This window comes from Anolis carolinensis, chromosome 3, assembly GCF_035594765.1.
Source record: "Anolis carolinensis isolate JA03-04 chromosome 3, rAnoCar3.1.pri, whole genome shotgun sequence".
NCBI classification, from domain to species: domain Eukaryota; kingdom Metazoa; phylum Chordata; class Lepidosauria; order Squamata; family Dactyloidae; genus Anolis; species Anolis carolinensis.
This window is the reverse complement of record NC_085843.1, coordinates 9,949,867-9,972,480: the sequence shown is the minus strand read 5'-3', so window position 1 is coordinate 9,972,480 and position 22,614 is coordinate 9,949,867. Positions and strand designations below refer to the sequence as shown.

Below are 22,614 nucleotides of genomic sequence, written 5' to 3'. Positions count from 1 at the left end.
GCACATGGACATCTCTCACTCAGAAAGTCATCATACGTCAGGGCTTAATTGACAGCACGGAAAGGCAACAACAATGGCAACTACAACATAGTTATAAGTAAATACCTATCTCTCTTCAATACTCAAGTTAGGGTACAACACAATTAATGACAAAGGTGTGAATAAGCAAACCCATGAAAGTGAAATTCGCGAAAGTCCAAGATTCAGCTGTGGTTCGTTTTACAGAACTAAACCCATAAGCAGGCTGTTCTGTGAAGAAGCATCCAAGTACAATCAAGGGTGGCTTCTTGCTTACATCTACAATTTTTCTGCATAAAGTACACAGAGAGGAGGCGGAGAAGGAGACGCTTTCTCATCAGCTTCATCCATCTCCCCAAAGGCCTGCAGCAGCATAAACAGAAGCCAAAAAGAAAAATATACCTGACCTTGCTGTCCTTCATATCCTATTCCAAGCCGCCTCCTTCTATGCCAGCCAAAATAATACATCACTGGATCTCTGCTTCATTGGAATCAATCATTGGACAATTCGGGATTGAGGCTATCCATTGCTAAACAACATCCACAGTTCCCAGGCACAACTGGATGTTGCAGCATTATAAGCGTGTGATACACAAACCTATTAGCATGTATGGAAAGGTTTTTGATAGAATCATAGAATCGGAAGAGACTACAAGGGCCATCCAATCCAACCTGTAGACTCTGGAAGAAATAATTTGGGGAGGATAACAACACCCAGTTAGCATAGGGGATTTTGGGAGTTGTAATCAGGGTTTCTGTTAAGCCATGGAAAACCATTGGATGACTTTGGGTAAGTCACTCTCTCTCATCCTCATAGGAATTCAATGGCACCCAAGAAAATCCTAGTCGAGAGTACCATACGCTTGGGTCAACTTGAAGGCACAGAACAACAATTAATCTCTTTGCTCCAGTATGGAAATATTGCAAAGACCAGGAGGGTCCTACAAATAGAAGTTGCTGGGAGGCTAAGGTAACAATGAGACATCTGTGGATATATATAATCTAATCATCTTGTTTACTAATGGGGATTTCTCTCCACATTTCCTGCATGGAGACTAATTCTAGACATTTTAGAGATTCCCAGAGGTACAGGATCTGGGAATTGATGTCTTGTATCCTAGCAAGGAAAACACCCTTTCACATAACTTTGTGACATTATCAGTTACTTCGAATCTACTCCAACCCTTGGAAACTCATTGTGTGACCTTGGGTAAATCATGTACTTTCTGCCTAAGATTTATTATAGGTCAACCTATAGTTCTTTGGATATAGGCTGAATAAAAATACAGGGCTAGTATGATGTATTGGCCTGAATGCTGGACTATGACCCTGAAGATTGGAGTTGAAATTCCTGTTTGGCCATGGAAAACTTACTTTTACAAATTACCCTCACATGAAGGCAATGGCAAACCTTCTCTGCATATATCTTGAAAAGATTAGGTCACAATAAGTCAGAGTCGACCAAAGAGCACATAACAACAATGGCCCCATCTATGCTTCCTTATATAATCAATGGGCTCCTATAATGCACTTTAATTGCACTGAATTGTGTTATATGAGTCTACATTGACTGTATAATGCAGTTTCAAGCTGCATTATATGGCAGTGTAGGTGGGACCAATTAAGTGTCAACTATAATTCAGATTTTTCTCCCTAAGTAAAGGGCAGATAGCATCATCCAGAACACGAACAGCCTGGATATAAAAGGAAGTTGTTCTTTTAGTTGCTAATAGGAATTTAGATTTTATTGTATGGATTTTACACCTTTTTATTTCCCAGTACCCAAATGGCTAAAGAGAGGACTGGATATATAGATGTATGGATCATCTTCTTAGACGACAACAAAATAACATTGTGACAAAATGTAGGCTTTGACTCTAACATTGCCATATGTTTCCTTCTCCTACATGATGACTTCAGATATCATTGTGCTACAGACAGTCACTGTTCCATCAACATCTTGAAAAAGTTACTTTTTAAGGTTCCCGAATCCACCCTAAAAGCATGGATGAAAGACAAATCCCAGCAAAGTATATGTCGCAATTTATTAATAAGAAAGCAACTCTTTAAGTTGGTCCTCTCCTTGCTCTCTATAGGTAAACTGGCAAGTCATCCAAATCCTGACCCTTATACTGCAGCTGCTGTAAATATTTAAAGGATTGTTGGCAGAGTCTGCAGGTACGTGATTTACCCCTATTTAGGAAAAGATAAATCAAAAACTCTTCCAGTCATCCAGGCTCGTCTTCCTATGCTTCCCCAGGTCAAGTGTGGAGTTGAAATGCTGTTGATTATTTTAGGAAAGCTGTTCTAAACAAGGAATTTGTCTTTGAAGTCCTAGGCATGCAAGGAACCATCTATGAAGTAGAACTTTTTGATCATGCCCTCAAAGGAGAAAAAAAAAACCTAGGCAAAATTGTTTCCCAGGGAATATATCATGAGAATGTGCAAGTAGAGAAAGATCACAAAATGATACAGTAGAGTCTCACTTATAAACGGGCCGGCAGAACCTTGGATAAGTGAATATCTTGGATAATAAGGAGGGATTAAGGAAAGCCTATTAAACATCAAAATAGATCATGATTTTACAAATTAAGCACCAAAATATCATGTTATACAACAAATTTGACAGAAAAAGTAGTTCAATACACAGTAATGATATGTAGTAATTACTGTATTTACGAATTTAGCACCAAAATATCACGACGTATTGAAAACATTGACTACAAAAATGCCTTGGATAATCCAGAAGCTTGGATAAGTGAGGCTTGGATAAGTGAGACTCTACTGTATCTGATTCAAAAAAATATAAAATCTAAGACTGGAAGAAGTGAAGAGGTTGCAAACAAGCCTCAATGTCCTGTTCTACTGCTTATTTTTAGCATCCCAATTGTTTGCTTTTATGGATGTTTTTTCCTGTATGTCACTTTTGAAGCTTCAATTAGAAGAGGAAACTAAAGCTTGGACCACAGCCGCAACCATTACCAAGTGCATCTACACTGTAGAATTAACCTAGTTTGATACTACCTTTACTGCTATGGCTCAAAGCTATGGAGTTGTGGGAGTTATAGTTTTACAAAGCCTTCTGAGCCAAAGAGTCCTGGTGCCTCACCAAACTATAAATCCCAGTATCCCACAGCATTGAGCCACATCAGTTAAAGTGGTGTTGAGCTGCATTAATTCGCTTCTTAAGAAACTGAATAAACCAAAGTTTTGAGCCATCTACTGTAGAAAGGACAAGTCAAACAGTAGTAGTTTCCCTTGGGGTAAAATCTCTGGCAGTTTTAGATAGCAACACAAAGGAAAACATGCGGGCCTCTTGTTTAGTACACAAGTAAACTAGTTACTCAGGTTCTAGTATTACATGTCAGACTACACAGAGAAGCCATTGAAATCCACAAGCATGTGGACCATTTCAACAGAAAGGAGGAAACCATGAAAATGAACAAAATCTGGCCATCCGTATTTAAAAACTCTAAAATCGGGATAGTAAATAAAGAACAACACTCTGAAAACAAAAGAATTCCAGACAGGAAGCAATCAGAGCCAGCTAACACCTACCAACAAAGGATTCCCCCAGGCAGGAAGAAGCCAGGTTTTGAAGCTACAAGGCCATTCAATGCTAATCAAGGTGGCCAATTGCAACATTCACACTTGCCTCCAACAGACAAGAGTTCTCTTTCCCATCCTGGGCATCATTCCACAGATATATCCACTTGCCTAGTTTCCAACAGACCACAACAACCTTTGAGGGAGCCTGCCATAGATGTGGGTGAAACATCAGGAGAGAATGCTTCTGGAACATGGCCATACTGCCCGGAAAATTCACAGCTACCCACAGTTTATATTAAATAATAAAATTTCCTGGGAATTTTTGTATGCTATACACTCTATTATTTATTTATTTATTTACATCACTTTTACCCCACCTTTCTCCCAGAGGGAACTCAAAGCGGCTTACAATAAATAGGCAAAAATTCAATGCCTAAAAACAATGTAAAAACGACAATTCATATAAAACAATCTACAAAACAACAATTCATATAAAACAGGTACCATTGCAAAATAAAATCACATTATATAAAATGTTAAACATGTCCAAGATTAAAATCCATTCCTCCAGAATCCTCAATAAATCTTCGTACAGGTCATGTAAAGAGAAGGTTATTATGAGAAGGTTTCTACAAAAGGTACAGAATTCCATGCAAACAGCCCGGAAAATTCACAGCAACTCAGTAACCCAGTTGTTTGCTTTTATGGATGTTTTTTCTGCATGTCACCTTTGAGGTTTCCAGAACCATAAACTCTTAAGGTTGTATCATTTTGAAGGGGAAGGAAACTGCAAAACCAATATAATAATTCCAGAGTCATAAACTGTTAAAAAGGGAAAGAAATTAAAGGTTGGGCCACAGTTAGAACGAATACCAAGTCCATATACAGTGTAGAATTAACACAGTTTGCTACTACAGTAGAGTCTCACTTATCCAACATAAACGGGCTGGCAGAATGTTGGATAAGCGAATATGTTGGATAATAAGGAGGGATTATGGAAAAGCCTATTAAACTTCAAATTAGGTTATGATTGTACAAATTAAGCACCAAAACATCATGTTATACAACAAATTTGACAGACAAAGTAGTTCAATATGCAGTAATGTTATGTTGTAATTACTGTATTTACAAATTTAGCACCAAAATATCACGATATATTGAAAACATTGACTATAAAAATGCATTGGATAATCCAGAACCTTGGATAAGTGAGTCTCTTCTGTACTTTCACTGCTATGGCTCAAAACTATGGAGTTTGGGGAGTTATAGTTTTACAAAGCCTTCTCAACCAAAGAGTGCTGGTGCCTCACCAAACTACAAATCCCAGTATCCCACAGCACTGAACCACATCAGTTAAAGTGGTGTTGAACTGCATTAATTCGCATCCTGAGAAACAGAGTAAGCCAATGTCGAAGGCTTTCATGGCCAGGATCACAGGGTTGTTGTATGTCTTTCGGGCTGTGTGGCTATGTTCCAGAAGCATTCTCTCCTGACGTTTATCCATACCTCACAACCTCTGAGGATGCCTGCCATAGATGTGGGCGAAATGTCAGGAAAGAATGCTTCTGGAACATGGCCACACAGCCCAAAAGACATACAACAACAGAGTAAGCCAATGTTTTGAGCCATCAACTGGAAAAAGTACAAGCCAAACAGCAGTAGTTTCTTCCCCTTGGGGTAAAAAAAAAATAGCACTTTTAGATAGAAACACAAAGGAAAACATGCGGGCCACTTTGTTTAGTACACAAGCCAACTAGTTTCTCAGGTTCTGGTATTACAAGGGAGTGCAAAAGATAAACCGGATGATTGATGGGTCTCTTTGGAAGGCAGGCAACTTGAGTGTCTCAGGATTAAATCCCACTCCTTTGACATTGGAAGGAGTCTAGTGCTGCATTCATTCTACAGCAGGCATGGGCCAACTTGGGCCCTCCAGGTGTTTTGGACTCCAGCTCTTGGGCCCTCCAGGTGTTTTGGACTCCTGCCGGCTGTTAGGAATTGTGGGAGCTGGAGTCCAAAACACCTGGAGGGCCCAAGTTGGCCCATGCCTGCTGTAGAATGAATGCACTAGACTCTTCAATAATAAAATCCATGTCAAAGGAGTGGGATTTAATCCTGAGACACTGAAGTTATATATATAGCCCCCAAATTTATTATTATGTTGGTATTGGGTTCCTGTGAAATTTCCGAGTTGTATAGCCATATTCCAGAAGCATTCTCTCCTGACATTTCGCCCACATCTATGGCAGGCATGCTCAGAGGTTGTGAAATGTATTAGAAACTAGGCAAGTGGGATTTATATATCTGTGGATAATGTTCAGAGTGGGAGAAAGACCTCTTGTCTGCCTGAGGCAAGTGTGAATGTTGCAACTGGCCACCTTGATTAGCATTGAATAGTCTTGCAGCTTCAAAGCCTGGCTGCTTCCTGCTTGGGTGAATCCTTTGCTGGGGAGGTGTGAGCTGGCCCTATGTTGGTATTGTTGGTGTGTGTATATACACACTTACATATACATATATACATATATATCCAAAATTATCAAGAGTTAATTCCAGAATCATAAACTCTTAAGGTTGTATAATTTTGGAGAGGAAGAAAATTACAAAAACAATATAATATTTCCGGACTCATAAACTATTAAAATATGTGTGTGTGTGTGTGTGTGTGTGTATAATACACATACACATACATCCCGAACCTAAATATATTATTATGTTGGTATTGCAGTTTCCTGCCCACAAAAAAATGTATACAACCTTAAGAGTTTATGATTCTGAAATTAAGAGTTTATAATTCTGAGTCCAAAACACCTGGAGGGCCCATGTTTGCCCATGCCTGCTGTAGAATGAATGCAGCACTAGACTCTTTTCAATAATGTCAAAGGAGTGGGATTTAATCCTGAGACGCTCAAGTTGCCTGCCTTCCAAAGAGACCCATCAATCATCATCAGAAACCCACCCCACGCGTGACCGACCCAAACCCACTGTGGACGGTGGTAACATCCATCTCATAACTAAGGACCCCCAAAACCAATCCACGGATCCCCACGCGTGTCATTGACACAGAGAAGAAGAAAGGGAAGGGAAATGGGAGGAAAAAAGAGAAGGACGAAATGCACTTACTCCTTCCTCCTGGGAGCACAATATACTGCAAGAGAAGCAGAAAAAATCCCCTTCTTCCCCTGCTTGCTTCTTTCCTCCCTCCTGCTGCTCTCTCCGCCTCGGAAAGATCCTTTTTGCAATAACATGGAATGAAATAGACATGGATCTCCTGCCTTTTGGGGGATGGAGCAGCAAAGAGACAGAGACAGAGAGAGAAAAAGGAAAAGAGAGCCTGCCAAAGGCTGCGGCAGCCAGTCTTGAACTGCATGCAGCACAGTCTAGGCTGCCAGGCTCCTCTTCTTCTTCTTTTGGGGGAGAGTTCTTCCTTTTGCCATCCATTTATTTATTTAAATGTGTGCAGGGCGTTCCCAAAAAAATCCCCTAGCAATTTATCCTAGGAATGCAGTCAAAAGCATTACTATTTCTCCCACCTCTTTAAGATGTATACATTTTAACAATGTATGAGTCTGGAGTTACATTATATTGGTTTTGCAATTTTCTTCCCCACCAAAAAAAGGATACAACTTTAAGAGTTTATGATCCTGGAATTAGGAATGCAGTCAAAAGCATTACAATTTTCCCCACCTCTTAACAATTTATGGATCTGGAATTACATTATATTGGTTTTGCAATTTTCCTCCCCACCAAAAAAAGGATACAACTTTAAGAGTTTATGATCCTGGAATTAGGAATGCAGTCAAAAGCATTACAATTTTCCCCACCTCTTAACAATTTATGGATCTGGAATTACATTATATTGGTTTTGCAATTTTCCTCCCCACCAAAAAAAGGATACAACTTTAAGAGTTTATGATCCTGGAATTAGGAATGCAGTCAAAAGCATTACTATTTTTCCCACCTCTTAAGAGGTACACATTTTAACAATGTATGAGCCTGGAGTTACATGGTATTGGTTTTGCAATTTTCCTCCCCACCAAAAAATGATACAACTTTAAAAGTTTATGATTCTGGGATTACCAGTTTTATATTCTGGCCTGGATGTGTGTGTATGCCAACATAATAATACATTTGGAGGAAATAGATAGATAGATAGATAGATAGATAGATAGATAGATAGATAGATAGATAGACAGAGATATGTATATCTATGTGTATAAACCAACAATACCAACACAATAATACATTTGGAGGGAAATACAATATATATATATAGATAGATAGATGATAGATAGATAGATAGATAGATAGATAGATAGATAGATAGAGCTATGTATATCTATGTGTATAAATCAACAATACAAACACAATAATACATTTGGAGGGAAATGCAATATATAGATAGAGATATGTATATCTATGTGTATAAACCAACAATACCAACACAATAATACATTTGGAGGGAAATACAATATATAGATATAGATAGATAGATAGATAGATAGATAGAGATGTGTATATCTATGTGTATAAACCAACAATACCAACATAATAATACATTTTGAGGGAAATGCAATAGATAGATAGATGTACAGTAGAGTCTCGCTTATCCAAGCCTCGCTTATCCAAGGTTCTGGATTATCCAAGGCATTTTTGTAGTCAATGTTTTCAATATATCGTGATATTTTGGTGCTAAATTTGTAAATACAGTAATTACTACTGCATATTGAACTACATTTCCTGTCAAATTTGTTGCATAACATGATGTTTTGGTGCTTAATTTGTAAAATCATAACCTAATTTGATGCTTAATAGGCTTTTTTCTTAATCCCTCCTTATTATCCAAGATATTCGCTTATCCAAGGTTCTGCCGGCCCATTCAGCTTGGATAAGTGAGACTCTACTGTACTATTTTTCCCACCTCTTAAGATGTATACATTTTAACAATTTACGAGTCTGGAATTACATTACAGTAGAGTCTCATTTATCCAAGCTAAACGGGAGAGGAGGAAATTACAAAAGCAATATAATAATTCCAGACTCATAAACCTTTAAAATGTGTGTGTGTGTGTTATACACACACGCACATCCCCCCAAATATATTATTATGTTGCTATTGCAGTTATCCTGCCCACAAAGAGTTTATAAACCTTAAGAGTTTATGATTCTGAAATTAACAGTTTATAATTCTGAATACAGATCTTATGTGTATCACAGACACACATAAATACATACAAACATACACAATATAAACACTTTTAACAGTTTACGAGTGGAATTATCATATTGGTTTTGTAATATTTCCCCCAATATGTATACACCTTTCATCTGTCAACTATCTATTGATCTATCATCTATCCCCATCTATGATTTAGTTATGTATCCTATCTATCTATCATATTACCATTTATTGATCTATTTATTGTATATCTCTATCATTTAGCTCTGTATCATATCAATCTGTTATCTATCAACTATCTATTGATCTACCGTCTATCCCCATCTATGATTTAATTATGTATCCTATCTATCAATCATATTATTCAGGAAGACCAAACATCTATCAATCTATTTATTGTATATCGCTATCCTTTAGCTATGTACCATATCAATCTGTTATTTATCATCTATCAACTATCTATTGTCTATTATTTAGCTATGTATGATATCTATCATCTATTGATCTATTTATTATATATCGCTATCATTTAGCTATGTATCATACCAATCTATCATCTATCAACTATCTATTGATCTATTGTCTATCTATTATTTAGCTGTGTATGACATCTATCTATCTATAATATTATTAAGGAAGATCTATCATCTATTAATTTATTTATTGTATATGGCTATCATTTAGCTATGTATCATATCAATCTGATCTATAATCAATCAACTATCTATTGATCTATTGTCTATCTATTATTTAGCTATGTGTGATATCTATCTATTTATCTATCTATCATATTGTTAAGGAAGATCAACTATCTATTGATTTATTGATCTATTGTCTATCTTCCTCTATTATTTAGGCATGTATGATAATGACTGTGATTTTATTTTAAGCCTTTTAATTTTATTTGTGTGTTTTTTGTATTTGATACCACTGTATGCTTGTTTTACATCTGTGAGCCGCCCGAGTCCCTCTGGGGAGATGGTGGCGGGGTATAAAAATAAAATTATTAGTATTATCTATCTATCTATCTATCTATGTATCTTATTATTAAGGATGATATGTCTATTTATGTATCATATCTATCCATCCTCACAACCTCGGAGGATGTCTGCCATAGATGTGGGCGAAACGTCAGGAGAGAATGCTTCTGGAACATGGCCAGACAGCCTGGAAAGCACACACAACCCTATCCATCTATCTACATTCACCCTATCCACACTTTTAGCGTTACGTCCCCTTTAACACCAGCTGATCGCTTGCCGGCCTTCTCGCCGCTGAGCGTCAAGGGAATTGTAGTTCTGTTGCCCCCTGGAGGAGGTTGCAGGAGCGGCCCGGTGAAATACAATTCCCGGCGTGCCTTGCGGGAAGAGGTTGGCGTTTCCTTGTTACTTTCTCGCCCGGCTCCTACGGCTGGGCATTAAAGGGCCCGCTCGCTCAGCCTCCTGCCCTTTTCCCCAGTGTGTTTCCTCTTCTTTTCATCGCCTGGACTAAGGCGGGCTCAAGAGGAGAGACAGGTAGGAAAAGGTAGGTGAGACCAATGGCCAAGAGACAGGTGAGCAAACAACAGGGCAAGGGAGGGAAGGAATGGGAAGCCCTCCAAACCTTTGGGATGCTGATTGATCAGCCAGGCAGGAGCAAGATCAATCCCATTCCATTCCCAACAGAGTAAATTAATAATGAGTTTGTGGATCACACACACCCAATTGTTGGCTTAGAGAAAAGTCAGATTTTAGGGGAAACTGTTGGGGAAAAAAGTCCCTGCTCCCTTGTATATATCCATATAAGTTTCAATAGGCCACAAGATGAACTATAAGCCAACTGTGTGATGCAGCAGCTTAAAAAGCCAATGCGATTCTAGGCTACATCAGAATGCCCGGAGCAGTGTTTTCCAAAGCTATTTTTTGCAGTGCATCTTATCTGTAGAATCAATGTAATTTGACAACACTTTAACGCCCATGGCAGTTAAGATGGCATCAAACTGCATTATTTCAACAGTGTAGATGCACCCCTAGTCGAACACTTAAGCCACTACAACTTTCTGGCAACTCAGTCTTGGCTGTAGTTCTGAAACGAATGGAAAAATGGCACTTACTTTGGAATGGGGCTATGAATGGATCTTAAAGTAACCCTGTGCAGTTTATTATATTTTTTATTTACAGTAGAGTCTCACTTATCCAACATTCGCTTATCCAACATTCTGGATTATCCAACGCAGTCTGCCTCCCACCCCGATCCACAACTGTTTCTCTAGGCAGCAAGGTTTGAACTTTTTATGGATTTAATTTCCAACAATGTTGCTACTGTAAGTTCATTTCATGCAATTCTATCTTTATTTGCAGTCAATTTGTTAGTAGCCAGTTTTTTCAGTCAATGTTTTCAATATAATACGATGTTTTGGTGCTAAATTCGTAAATACAGTAATTTCTATATAATGTTACCACATATCGAACTGCTTTTTCTGTCGATTTGTTGTAAAACATGATGTTTGGTGCTTAATTTGCAAAATCATAACCTAATTTGACATTTAATAGGCTTTTCCTTAATCCCTCCTTATTATCCAACATTTTTGCTTATCCAACATTCTGCCGGCCCGTTTATGTTGGATAAGTGAGACTCTACTGTATTTATATGCCGCATTATTTTCTTATTTATTTGCCATATTTATATCCTGCCCTTCTCACCCCCACAGGAACTAGGTGCGGTGCAAATCAAGGCACAATTCGATGCCATACACACATATCTAGCAAATAAAACATATACATTAAAACAACCGCTAAAAACATTTCAACAATTAAAATAATTAAATCACGTAATCCAAAACCATAGTCTAGGCCATTCCAGTTATCCTTGCACCATTACACATTCACATATTGCACTGATAGATGGATTTATCTTTTCATATGGAAACTCAAAGCGGCTCAAAATTAAAAAAAAACATTACAATACAACTTAAAATATACAATAATAAAACAGTATTATCATTATATATTAGCAGTAATATTATCATTATTAGTATTATTATATTACATTATTATATATTGTATTACATTACAATATTATTATTAATATATGTATATACAATATATTATATTATTAGCATGGCACAATATTAGTATTATATATTATTATATTGTACAATAATACTATACTACAATATTATTAGTAATATTATATATAATATATAATTATTACATATTATATTGTACTATATTACTATACCACAATATATATAGTGCCAGTATTATATACTATATTATTAGATATTGTATTATATCATCAGTTGTAGTATATAATATAATATATCAGTTTTAGAGACAATAATGTGGGATTGAGAAAGATGCCCAAAGCCATTTAGTGACTCTGCTGGGCAATTGATATTTCCTAATTCAGCTAGTTTGACCATTTCAGATAGGGCTCATGGCTCAAAGCTCCGGGGTGAATGTCTAGCCATTCATTTTTCAAGTAGAAAAGTACAAGGAACAGGGGGTGTCACATGCCTTTGCTTTTGTAGACTAAGGCCCCATCCACACTGCCAAATAAAATTCAGATTATCTGCTTTGAACTGGATTATATGGCAGTGGAAACTAATACAATACATTTCAAAGCTGATAATTTGGATTTTATCTGGCAGTGTAGATGGGGCCTAAGGGTGCAGCTACACTGTAGAATGAATGCAGTTTGACACCACTTTAACTGCCATGGCTCAATGCTACGGGATCCTTGGAGTTTCATTTTATGAGGCACAAGCACTTTTGGTAGGGAAGGCTGAAGACCTTGAAAAACTACACCACTGACAAGTGGCAATTGAAATACTGTCAAAGTGTAGATGCATTCTTGATGAGACACTGGCAGAGTAGAAGATATTTGTGTGTGTGTGTGTGAGGAGTGACTTGAGAAACTGCAAATCGCTTCTGGTGTGAGAAAATTGGCCGTCTGTAAGGACGTTGCCCAGGGGTCGCCCGGATGTTTGATGTTTTTACCATCCTTGTGGGAGGCTTCTCTCATGTCCCTGCATGGGGAGCTAGAGCTGACAGAGGGAGCTCACCTGCTCTCCCATGTTTAACCCATTGCGCCACTGGGGGCTCCAGAGTAGAAAATATAAAGATAAATAAAAAAAATTACAATTTTTTTTATATGCAGCCTCGAGAATCTCTCAGCTGGACTGACCCTATGTAGGCTAGAGGACTCTGAGAGGTATAGCACAAAAAAGGAACTGTTCCAAGATCTGTGATAAATGGGAAAATAATCTCACTTAGTGTCAGACTCTGTTCTAATGCTATGCCCAATCCATTTTGAACTATAAACATTAAATGTACATGTTATTGGTATGCACGATTTTAATGTGTTTTAATATTGTGTCTTTTAATCTATGTATTTTAACTGTATTGTAGTTAATAGTAATAATAATAATAACAGCAACAACCACAACCACCACCACCATTGTATCTGTTATGTTATGTGGCAAGTGTTTATCTGTTTGGATTCTAAAATTCCAGAAAACGAAGAAGCAAAAACAGAACTATTCACATTCTGCAAAAACACCTCTAATATCATAAGCCTTGGAGAGAAAAAGGAGACTAATCCCAGACACTTGGATCTAATGTGCATGTGTGTTGTGTTATGTACTTGTAAATAATAATAATAGAAATTGTGGTGATTGCAAAGCCTGAGCTGTCTCATAGAGAAATCATCTATTCTCCTCTTGCTCTGAAAGCAATTTATACCAGGCCCGGCTTACAAGAGGCAAAATAATATTAAAGGGGGCTGCTGCATAGTTTTGAAGCATTTAATTGTTTTTATTGATTGTATGTATGCAATTTTAACTGTTTATTTCTGATAGTTCTAAGTTTAGTTCTATTTTAGTGTTTATATTCTGTAGGTTTTAAATTACATGTTGTATTATGTTTAGCATTGTTACCCACTTTTGAGTCTCTTTCAAGAAAGGAAAGCAGGATATAAATATAATAAGTTTAATCAATAATAATAAAAAGTTAAAAGTTTGTAGTGATGGGAGTAAGATTCACTGAATCAGCAAAGCTTTCTGCTGAGATAAACTTGAGCGAGACTGGGAATGAGGATTAGTATTTGGAGACTGCCAAAGACAATTTATTTTTCAACCAGCTTTCTTGTTCCTGGATGCTGCTTTGAGTCAAAGTTGGTAAATCATCACACAGGTTATTGGGTTTTTTTTCCTGTTACTGAGCAGCATCAACCTAGCTTGTCTATGATTTTAAGGCTGAGTTCAAGAGATCACAGGCAGGGAATAGGGCCAATATACTCATTCAGCCCATGTGGAAATTTACTGTGCTTAGCTGTGTCTTTGTTTACATTGTGACGTAGAGTCCTGAAAATATATGGTAGATATATTTGTGATATGGAGATTTTAAGTAGGGATTTGGAGATTACATGTACCTTAGAAAAGGTACTTTGGAACTCCAAAAATCCAATCTAGCTTTCAAACCTTCCTCAACCAAGACTTATAGTGGGCTAATATAACTATATATTTCTCATTCACTCACAAACATACACACACCAGGACTCAGAATACGTAAATAAATAATAAATATGTTACAAATTAAAAAGAGTACAGATAGTTTAATCATTAAACCTTAATGTCCTCAGATATCATTGAAATACCACCCCCGGCATTCCTCTTCCCTTGCAGTATTGGCAATGTCTGCTGGGGTTTATAGTCCAAACCCCATCTCGAGGGCACATGATTACCATCCATGACTTACAGTTTCTTTAACTATGACTATGTCATGCATGTGAAGTACACTTGGTCCTGTGTGTCCACAGATTCTGCATCCACAGATTCAACGGTCTGCGGCTTGCAAATATTTTTTAAACTTCCAAAAAGCACATCTTGATTTTGCCATTTTATAAAAGGAACACTCTTTTTATTATGCCATTGTGTATAATGGGACTTAAGCATCCATGGAAGGTACTGGAACTAAAATTCAGCAGATACTAAGGGCTCAATCTGCAGTAAATATATGTCTGGCTAACTTTAGGAGACAAAATGAAGACAGTAAATATTTCATTGACAAAGTTATGCTGATGAACATATGTACATTGTTCATAGAAGTATACCTGTATTTCCTGTGGAAAGAGTTACTCTCCAAGGCTACTTAGCTAGATTCCTGCTTATATCAACATCCTAAAACCGCCAAGCTCTGTGGAGTCCTGGATGTCATGCTATTCGGCTGCCGAGTACATAATATTATTTTACATAGAAACTACAAGCTATTCAGACCAACTTATATTTCGTTCCCTAGACTAATGCCATTGACCCTTCTAACTTGCAGGTATTTTGAAGCTACTGAATTGTTTAGGGAATGTGATAAATATTGACCTTCTGCCCTGATTTACCTTGTAAACAGAGTATGTAGTACTTTCTGCCTCTTGCTATCAGTTAGTACTACTGTTACAGAGCTTGAAACAGATTTTTCGACTACAACTCCTAGAATCCCCCAGCCAGCTTCAGAAACTAAATACCATATATACTCGAGTATAAGCCGACCCGAATATAAGCTGAGGCACCTAATTTTACCACAAAAAAACTGGGAAAACATTAACTCCAGTATAAGCCGAGGGTGGTAAATTTCAGAAATAAAAATAGATACCAATAAAATTACATTAATTGAGGCATCAGTAGGTTAAATGTTTTTGAATATTTACATAAAGCTCAAATTTAAGATAAGGCTGTCCAACTCTGATCAAATCATTATTCTCATCTTCTTCAATGTAAATGTGCTTATGTATCCTTTTAATAATAATAGAGTAAGATAATACATGTAATAATAATAATAAATACAGGAAAATAATACATGTAATAATAAATAGAGTAAAATAAATGCATAGTAGCAACAATAATAGAGAAAAATAATAAATGTAATAATACCAATAATAATAGAGGAAAAAATAAATGTTCCATATATTCTTGAGTATAAGCTGACCCAAATATAAGCCAACCAGGACCCTCACCCGAGTATAAGACGAGGGGGGCTTTTTCAGTCTTTAAAAAAGGGCTGAAAAACTTGGCTTATACTCGAGTATATACAGTAACTCATCATCGACTATCTGGTATGTGTTGTTTTCTACCCCTAGATCTGTTCCTGGCATTGCGGTCTTCTCCTATCATGTCGGAGCCGATAACACTGAACGTTGGTGGGAAGTTGTATACCACTTCGCTCTCCACCCTGACCAGCTTCCCAGATTCCATGCTGGGTGCCATGTTCAGTGGGAAGATGCCCACCAAGAGGGACGGCCAAGGCAACTGCTTTATCGACAGAGATGGGAAGGTTTTCCGCTACATCCTCAACTTCCTGAGAACCTCTCACCTGGACCTCCCTGAGGACTTCCAAGAAATGGGGCTGCTCCGACGAGAAGCGGATTTCTACCAGGTCCAGCCATTGATCGAGGCCTTGCAGGAGAAGGAGGTGGAGCTCTCCAAAGCAGAAAAGAATGCCATGCTTAATATCACCTTGGACCAGAGGATTCAGATGGTTCATTTCACAGTGCGGGAAGCTCCCCAGATCTACAGCCTGTCGTCTTCCAACATGGAAGTGTTCAGCGCCCACATATTCAGCACCTCCAGCTTGTTTCTGAAGCTTCTAGGATCCAAAGTCTTCTACTGTTTCAACGGCAACCTCTCCTCGATATCCAGCTACCTGGAGGATCCCTACCATGTCACCTTAGACTGGGTTGCGAGTGTAGAAGGCCTTCCCGAAGAAGAGTACACCAGGCAGAACTTAAAGCGGTTGTGGGTGCTGCCGTCTAAGAAGCAAATTAACAGTTTCCAGATGTTTGTGGAGGAGGTACTGAAAATTGCCATGAGCGATGGCTTTTGCGTCGATTCTTCTCACCCGCACTCCTCGGATTTCATGAATAATAAGATTATCCGGCTAATTCGGTACAAGTAGACAAAGCCTTTTTGTATTTTTCAGTGATAGCGACGACATGTTGGACTCCTGTCCTCTCGACATGAGTTACACATGGAGCCCAGATGCACTAATCTGAATTACGAAGCACTAATTTGGAAGTTAATCCTCACTTGATTGACTAACTGGTCTGTGTTGAGACTCACATAGGGATGGGTAATGAATCGGTATGTGGGTTGAATGGAGTAACTGCACAATGCACTTTCAGCGGGACTTATGGAAAACACTGGCTCTTTGTCAACTGACTGTGCTTCTCCAAGAAGCGTTGTTAGAAAGGGATGAGTCTATTCTATCATTGTTATGACGACACCAGCAATGACATTAGCACTGGGAGAAGGGAGTGTCCACATCATACTTTTTCTTCTCTCTTATTGCTTGTGGAATGCTATTGTGCCTGGTAGAGAAGAAGCAAAAATCAAGGCAGCAAAGGTGAAAAAGGGACAATATTGAGGGATTGAGTTGTGTTAAGTTTATACAATAGCCCACAGCTGAAATGAAACTGCCTATCTCTAGCCTGGAAAAAAATAATTTGCAATATTTGATGAGGGATTTAAGATTTTCTTCTTTTGTTTAATAGCAGAAGACATCTGCTACTCTCTTCTTTTCCCATTGGATACTAGTGCAATCTAATCTATCTGAAATTGCTTCTAAAATTCTTGGGTATCTATGCACTTGTGCCCAAGCTGAGCTTCAGCGGTGAAAAGGTTTCTGGATGAAATAAACCTCTGAGCTGAGCATAGCATGATAATTGTTGAAACACATTCCCTCACCTACATCGCATGAGCTCTGGCACATAAATTTAAATATGCTCAAGTCCCTCAGAGTAACAGTTTTGCCTCTTTTTAAATGTGAATGCCCAGTTTATCATATTTAAAAGAAATACAGATACAAGCTCTAGATGTTTGGCGCTACAAGGGCAAGACAAAATAAACCAAGGCCCCATTGTAGGAAGCTAGTAGGTAAAGGTAAAGGTGACATTAATTCTAGTTGTGTCCGACTCTGGAGGTTGGTGGTCATCTCCATTTCTAAGCCGAAGAGCTGGTGTTGTCCGTAGACACCTCCAAGGTCATGTGGCCAGCATGACTGCATGGAGCGCCATTACCTTCCCACCATAGCGGTACCCATTGATCTACTCACATGTTCATATTTTTGAACTGCTAGGTTGTCAGAAATTGGGGCTAACAGTGGGAGCTCACTCATTCCCCGGATTCGAACTGCCGATCTTTTGTCAGCAAGTAGCAGCTCAGCTGTTTAATCTGCTGCACCATCGGAGGCTCCATAGGAAGCTAGTAGTGTTAGACATTTGCACAAATGTTCTGCTGTCTGGTTGTCAGAAAGAGAAAAGCAACTTGACGTTGCCTACCAGCCATGCAGGAAACAGCCCACAAAAGCTAGACAACTGCAAAGTACATTCTCTGAGCCCTTTCAGAATTCACAAGGTAAAAGATGATGGTTCCTAGGCACCTAGATGGAGAATCCATCTAGAGCAGTTTTTCTCAGCCATTGATTCTCCAGAATTCTTGACAAGCCCAAGCTGGTTTGGGCTTCTGGAAGTTGAAGTCACAAACACCTGGAAGATCAGTTTAGGAACAAAGTATTTTGGCAGCAGTCAGCGTAGGTGGCCATCTGACAGTATTTATGAGAAAGGATAGGATATAAATTAAATAAAAGTAGTTTTAACAAGGCCAGCAGAAGTCATTACATTGCAGACAGAATCTAGCTCACCAACTTCATATATGTATGCATTTGTTTAACTTGGGCTGCAATTCTGTGTGAGATGCAAGGGATACAGTGGCATTTATGTCTAAGGCCCCTTACACACAGCTGAATAAAATTCCACATTTTCTGCCTTGAACTGAGATATAACAGTATTCACTCAGATAACCCAGTTCAAAGGAGATATTGTGGGATTTTCTGCCTTGATATGCTGGGCTATATGGCTGTGTGGAAAGGCCCTAAATAAGCATAAACCACACAGATTCAGCGAGTTGGAAGAGACCATGAGGGCCATCCAGTCTAATCCTATTCTGCCATGCAGGAAGACACCATCAAAGCATTCCCAACAGATGGCCATCCAGCCTGTATATAAAAACCTCCAGAGAAGGTGACTCCACCACACTCCCAGGCAGCATATTCCACTGCCAAACAGCTGTTACCATTAGGAAGGTCTTCCTAATGTTTAGGTGGAAAATTATCATGTCTTCTTTGATAATTTTCCCAAAATTAAAAGTTATTCACCAGATTGGGGGAGGGGGGCATAAACATGAATTTCCCAAATGGGTTAACAGATTAAACAAAGTGGTGTAAAGCGAGGGGATGACATACAGTAGAATCTCACTTATCCAAGCTTCACTTATCCAAGCTTCTGGATTATCCAAGCCATTTTTGTAGTCAATGTTTTCAATATATCATGATATTTTGGTGCTAAATTCGTAAATATAGTAATTACAACATAACATTACTGCATATTGAACTACTTTTTCTGTCAAATTCATTGTATAACATGATCTTTTGGTGCTGAATTTGTAAAATCATAACCTAATTTGATGTTTAATAGGCTTTTCCTTAATCCCTCCTTATTATCCAAGATATTCGCTTATCCAAGCTTCTGCCGGCCCGTTTAGCTTGGATAAGTGAGACTCTACTGTAATATAAAATTAAAAGCAGTAGAAAAAAGGTTTCTTGTTTGAGCAATGGAATATTAAATTGAGGATTAACAATACATAAAACGAGCAAGGAACCTACTGAATCCGTCTCTAGGAAACTACCATGCTAGTTATGTTTGCTTAAGGATACTTACATAGCAGCATTTAAGGGGTGAGTGACCCTCAGGGGAAAAAGTTATATGCCACATTCTTGACTTGTTGTGCTATCAACCAATAGCATCTCTGTTTTAACTGGACTGAAATTCAGGTTGTGAAGTTTCATCCAGCGTCTGTTCAAGATGTCTAAAGCCCACCTTGGTCTGATTTTATTACATCTGGTTCCTAACAGAATCTCGACAATTTTCTCCTGCCATTCTGAGTCTAAATCTGCCAGTAAAAACATGAATAATTTAGGCCTAAAATGGCTATTCCTGTGTTTTCTTTTTTGATGGATCATAATTGTTTCCACCAGAGTAACACTTAGTGGAGTTCTTCTATTGGTAAGGTCTAATATGGTCTATAAGTTCCATAAAATGCAAGTTCTGTTGTGTTGCTGTCAGTAAAATAATGCATACACCACAGAATCTTTCATACAGAAGAAAAGAGTCATTTTATTTTTCTTTGGGTGCTTAGACCAGTTTGATTCTTTTACATCTTCTATTTCCTTGAATGTCATGTAAATTTGGAGCACATCCTTCAGAAGTCTCAAAATGTTTCATGTTGTCATTGCACACATTTCTTTTGGCTTGAGTTATCTCCGGAACACAATTTTTTCATCTTTTTGTGGTACATTATTGCCTTTCAATTGTGGGATTTTCACGTCTTCTGTCATAAATTTCCAGCAATTAAAATTTTTGCCAGTCTTGCTTTTGGATTTCTCTTGCGGTATGGACTGCAAATGCAAATGGGTTGTATTATTTTCACTTTGTAAACCAGTACTTTGCATGCTATCTATAGCTGATATTTTTCAACTCATATGTTTATGTCCAATAGCAGCAACTACTTTCCTGCTTTTTTCAGGCCAGCAGCCAATGTCTTGTGGAGCAGCACCAGTCCTTGTACCAACACTTTGAGTAGCATTCATATAGACCAGACATGAAAGTTCTTTGTCTTTCTTCAGTGTAGGCCACTTGTCACTGCAGGGTAGTTTTGGACAAAGCTTGGAATGCTAGATTTCAAAATTAACTCAGTAATGTTAATGGTTAGAAATTGGAAAATCAAACCACTACCTTAGAGACTAAGAATTCAAATAGTTTGCTTATTATTCAAATTATTAGTTAAACCTTTTGTTGAGCCAGACAGTGGGATTTACAAAAAATGTCATAGAAATGTTCAATGTGTTCTCAAAGGCTTTCATGGCTGGAATCACTGGGTTGCTGTGGGTTTTCTGGGCTGCATGGCCATGTTCCTGATTTTAGAGTTTTTAAAATACTGGTAGTAAAATCAGGAGAGGAAATCAAGAACAACACTAAAAAAACCAAGAGAAACAATCAGGGCCAGCTAACAGCTCCCAACAAAGGATTCCCCCAGGCCGGAAGTAGGCACGCTTTGAAGCTGCAAGGCTTTTCAATGCTAATCAAGGTGGTCAATGGCAACATTAACACTTGCCTCAAACAGACAAGAGTTCTTTCTCCCACCCTAAACATTCCACAGATATAGTATAAACCTCCCTTGCCTAGTTTCCAACAGACTTCATAACCTCTGAAGCCTGCCATAGTTGTGGGTGAAGCATTAGGAGAGAATGCTTCTGGAACATGACTGTGCAGCCTGGAAAACACATAGCAACCCAGTGTCATAGAACTTGTCACTACTAACCTTTAGGAGTACATTTTGTTATTGTCTCATTCAAAACATACACACACACACACACACACACACACACACACACACACACACACAGAAAAAGCAGAGGAACGAGAGACCAAATTGCCAACATCCACTGGATAAAGAGGCAGTTTCAGAAATACATCTATTTTTGTTTTATTGACTATTCTAAACCCCTTGACTGTGTGGATCATAATAAATTGGTGGCATGGGGATACCAAGTCACCTTGTCTGTCTCCAGAGGAATCTGTATAACAGCCAAGTAGCAGCAGTCAGAACTGACCATGGAACAAAGACTGGTTCAAGATTGGGAAAGGAGTACAGCAGGGCTGCATACTCTCACCCTCCCTATTCAACTTGTATGCAGAACACATCATGCAACATGTGGGGCTTGAGGAATCCAAGGCTGGAGTTAAAATTGCTGGAAGAAACATTAACAACCTTAGGTATGAAGATGATACCACTCTGATGGCCGAAAGTGAGGAGGAGCTGAGGAGCCTTATCACCAAGGTGAAAGGAGAAAGTGCAAACGCCGGGCTGCAGTTGAACATCAAGAAAACCAAGATGATGGCACCTAGACTGATTGATAACTGGCAAATAAAGGGAGAAAACGTGGAGGCAGTGATAGGCTTTGTATTTCTAGGCGTGAAGATTAACGCAGACTGCAGTCAGGAAACATCAGAATACGTCTCCTTCTTGGGAGGAGAGCAATGGCCAACCTCGATAAAATAGTGAAGAGCAGAGACATCACACTGGCAACAAAGGTCCGCATACTCAAAGCAATGGTATTTCCCATAGTAACCCATGGGTGCGAGAGCTGGACCGTAAGGAAGGCTGAGCGAAGAAAGAGAGATGCTTTTGAACTCTGGTGCTGGAGGAAAATCCTGAGAGTGCCTTGGACCGCAAGAAGATTTATTTGTTTATTACAATATTTATATCCCGCCCTTCTCACCCAATAGGGAACTCAGGGCGGCTTATAATATAACACATATATAAAATTGTACAATACATTGTGCATTGATTAAAAAGTTATTAAATTACATCAGACATTCATAAAAACACTTATAAAATACAGATGGGCATGTTCCAAGTCTAAAAGACTGGGTCTGTCAATTGAGTTTCAGCATACATAGTAATTATTATTATTATCCAACTAGTCCATCCTCCAGAAAATAATGCCCGGCTGCTCATTGGAGGGAAGGATATCAGAGGCAAAGATGAAGTATTTTGGCCACATCATGAGGAGACAGGAAAGCTTGGAGAAGACAATTTAAACACGTTTTATGTTTTATATTTTATACTGTATTTAATTGGTTGTATTTTTTATATGTTGTTGTTTTTAATGATGTATCGGCATTGAATTGTTGCCAATTGTACGCCGCCCTGAGTCCCTCTGGGTGAGAAGGGCGGGATAGAAATATTTGAAATAAATAAATAAAATATCATAAATTGTAGTGCATAT

At 38.3% G+C, this 22,614-nt stretch overlaps 2 protein-coding genes across 3 annotated transcripts in view; one reads left to right on the top strand and one right to left on the bottom strand.

The window, feature by feature from the left end:
* usp35 (ubiquitin specific peptidase 35) overlaps positions 1-6,984 on the bottom strand; it is a 34,898-nt gene extending 27,914 nt beyond the window's left edge. The window contains exon 1 of the mRNA XM_062974512.1: positions 6,685-6,984. Within this exon, the coding sequence (XP_062830582.1) occupies positions 6,685-6,825 (141 nt within the window). The 5' untranslated portion in view covers positions 6,826-6,984. The remainder of the gene's footprint in view (positions 1-6,684) is intronic.
* Positions 6,985-10,120: 3,136 nt separating this feature from the next.
* Positions 10,121-20,194, top strand: kctd21 (potassium channel tetramerization domain containing 21). 2 transcript variants are annotated; one of them, XM_003225982.4, is made up of 2 exons: positions 10,121-10,264; positions 15,851-20,194. In XM_003225982.4, the coding sequence occupies exon 2, from the start codon at positions 15,883-15,885 to the stop codon at positions 16,663-16,665; it is 783 nt and encodes a 260-aa protein (XP_003226030.1). In that variant the 5' UTR covers positions 10,121-10,264; positions 15,851-15,882; the 3' UTR covers positions 16,666-20,194. The 2 variants fall into 2 exon arrangements, with proteins under 2 accessions (XP_003226030.1, XP_008116841.1); XM_008118634.3 differs by having other exon boundaries at positions 10,127-10,254.
* The last annotated feature ends 2,420 nt before the right edge of the window (positions 20,195-22,614 follow it).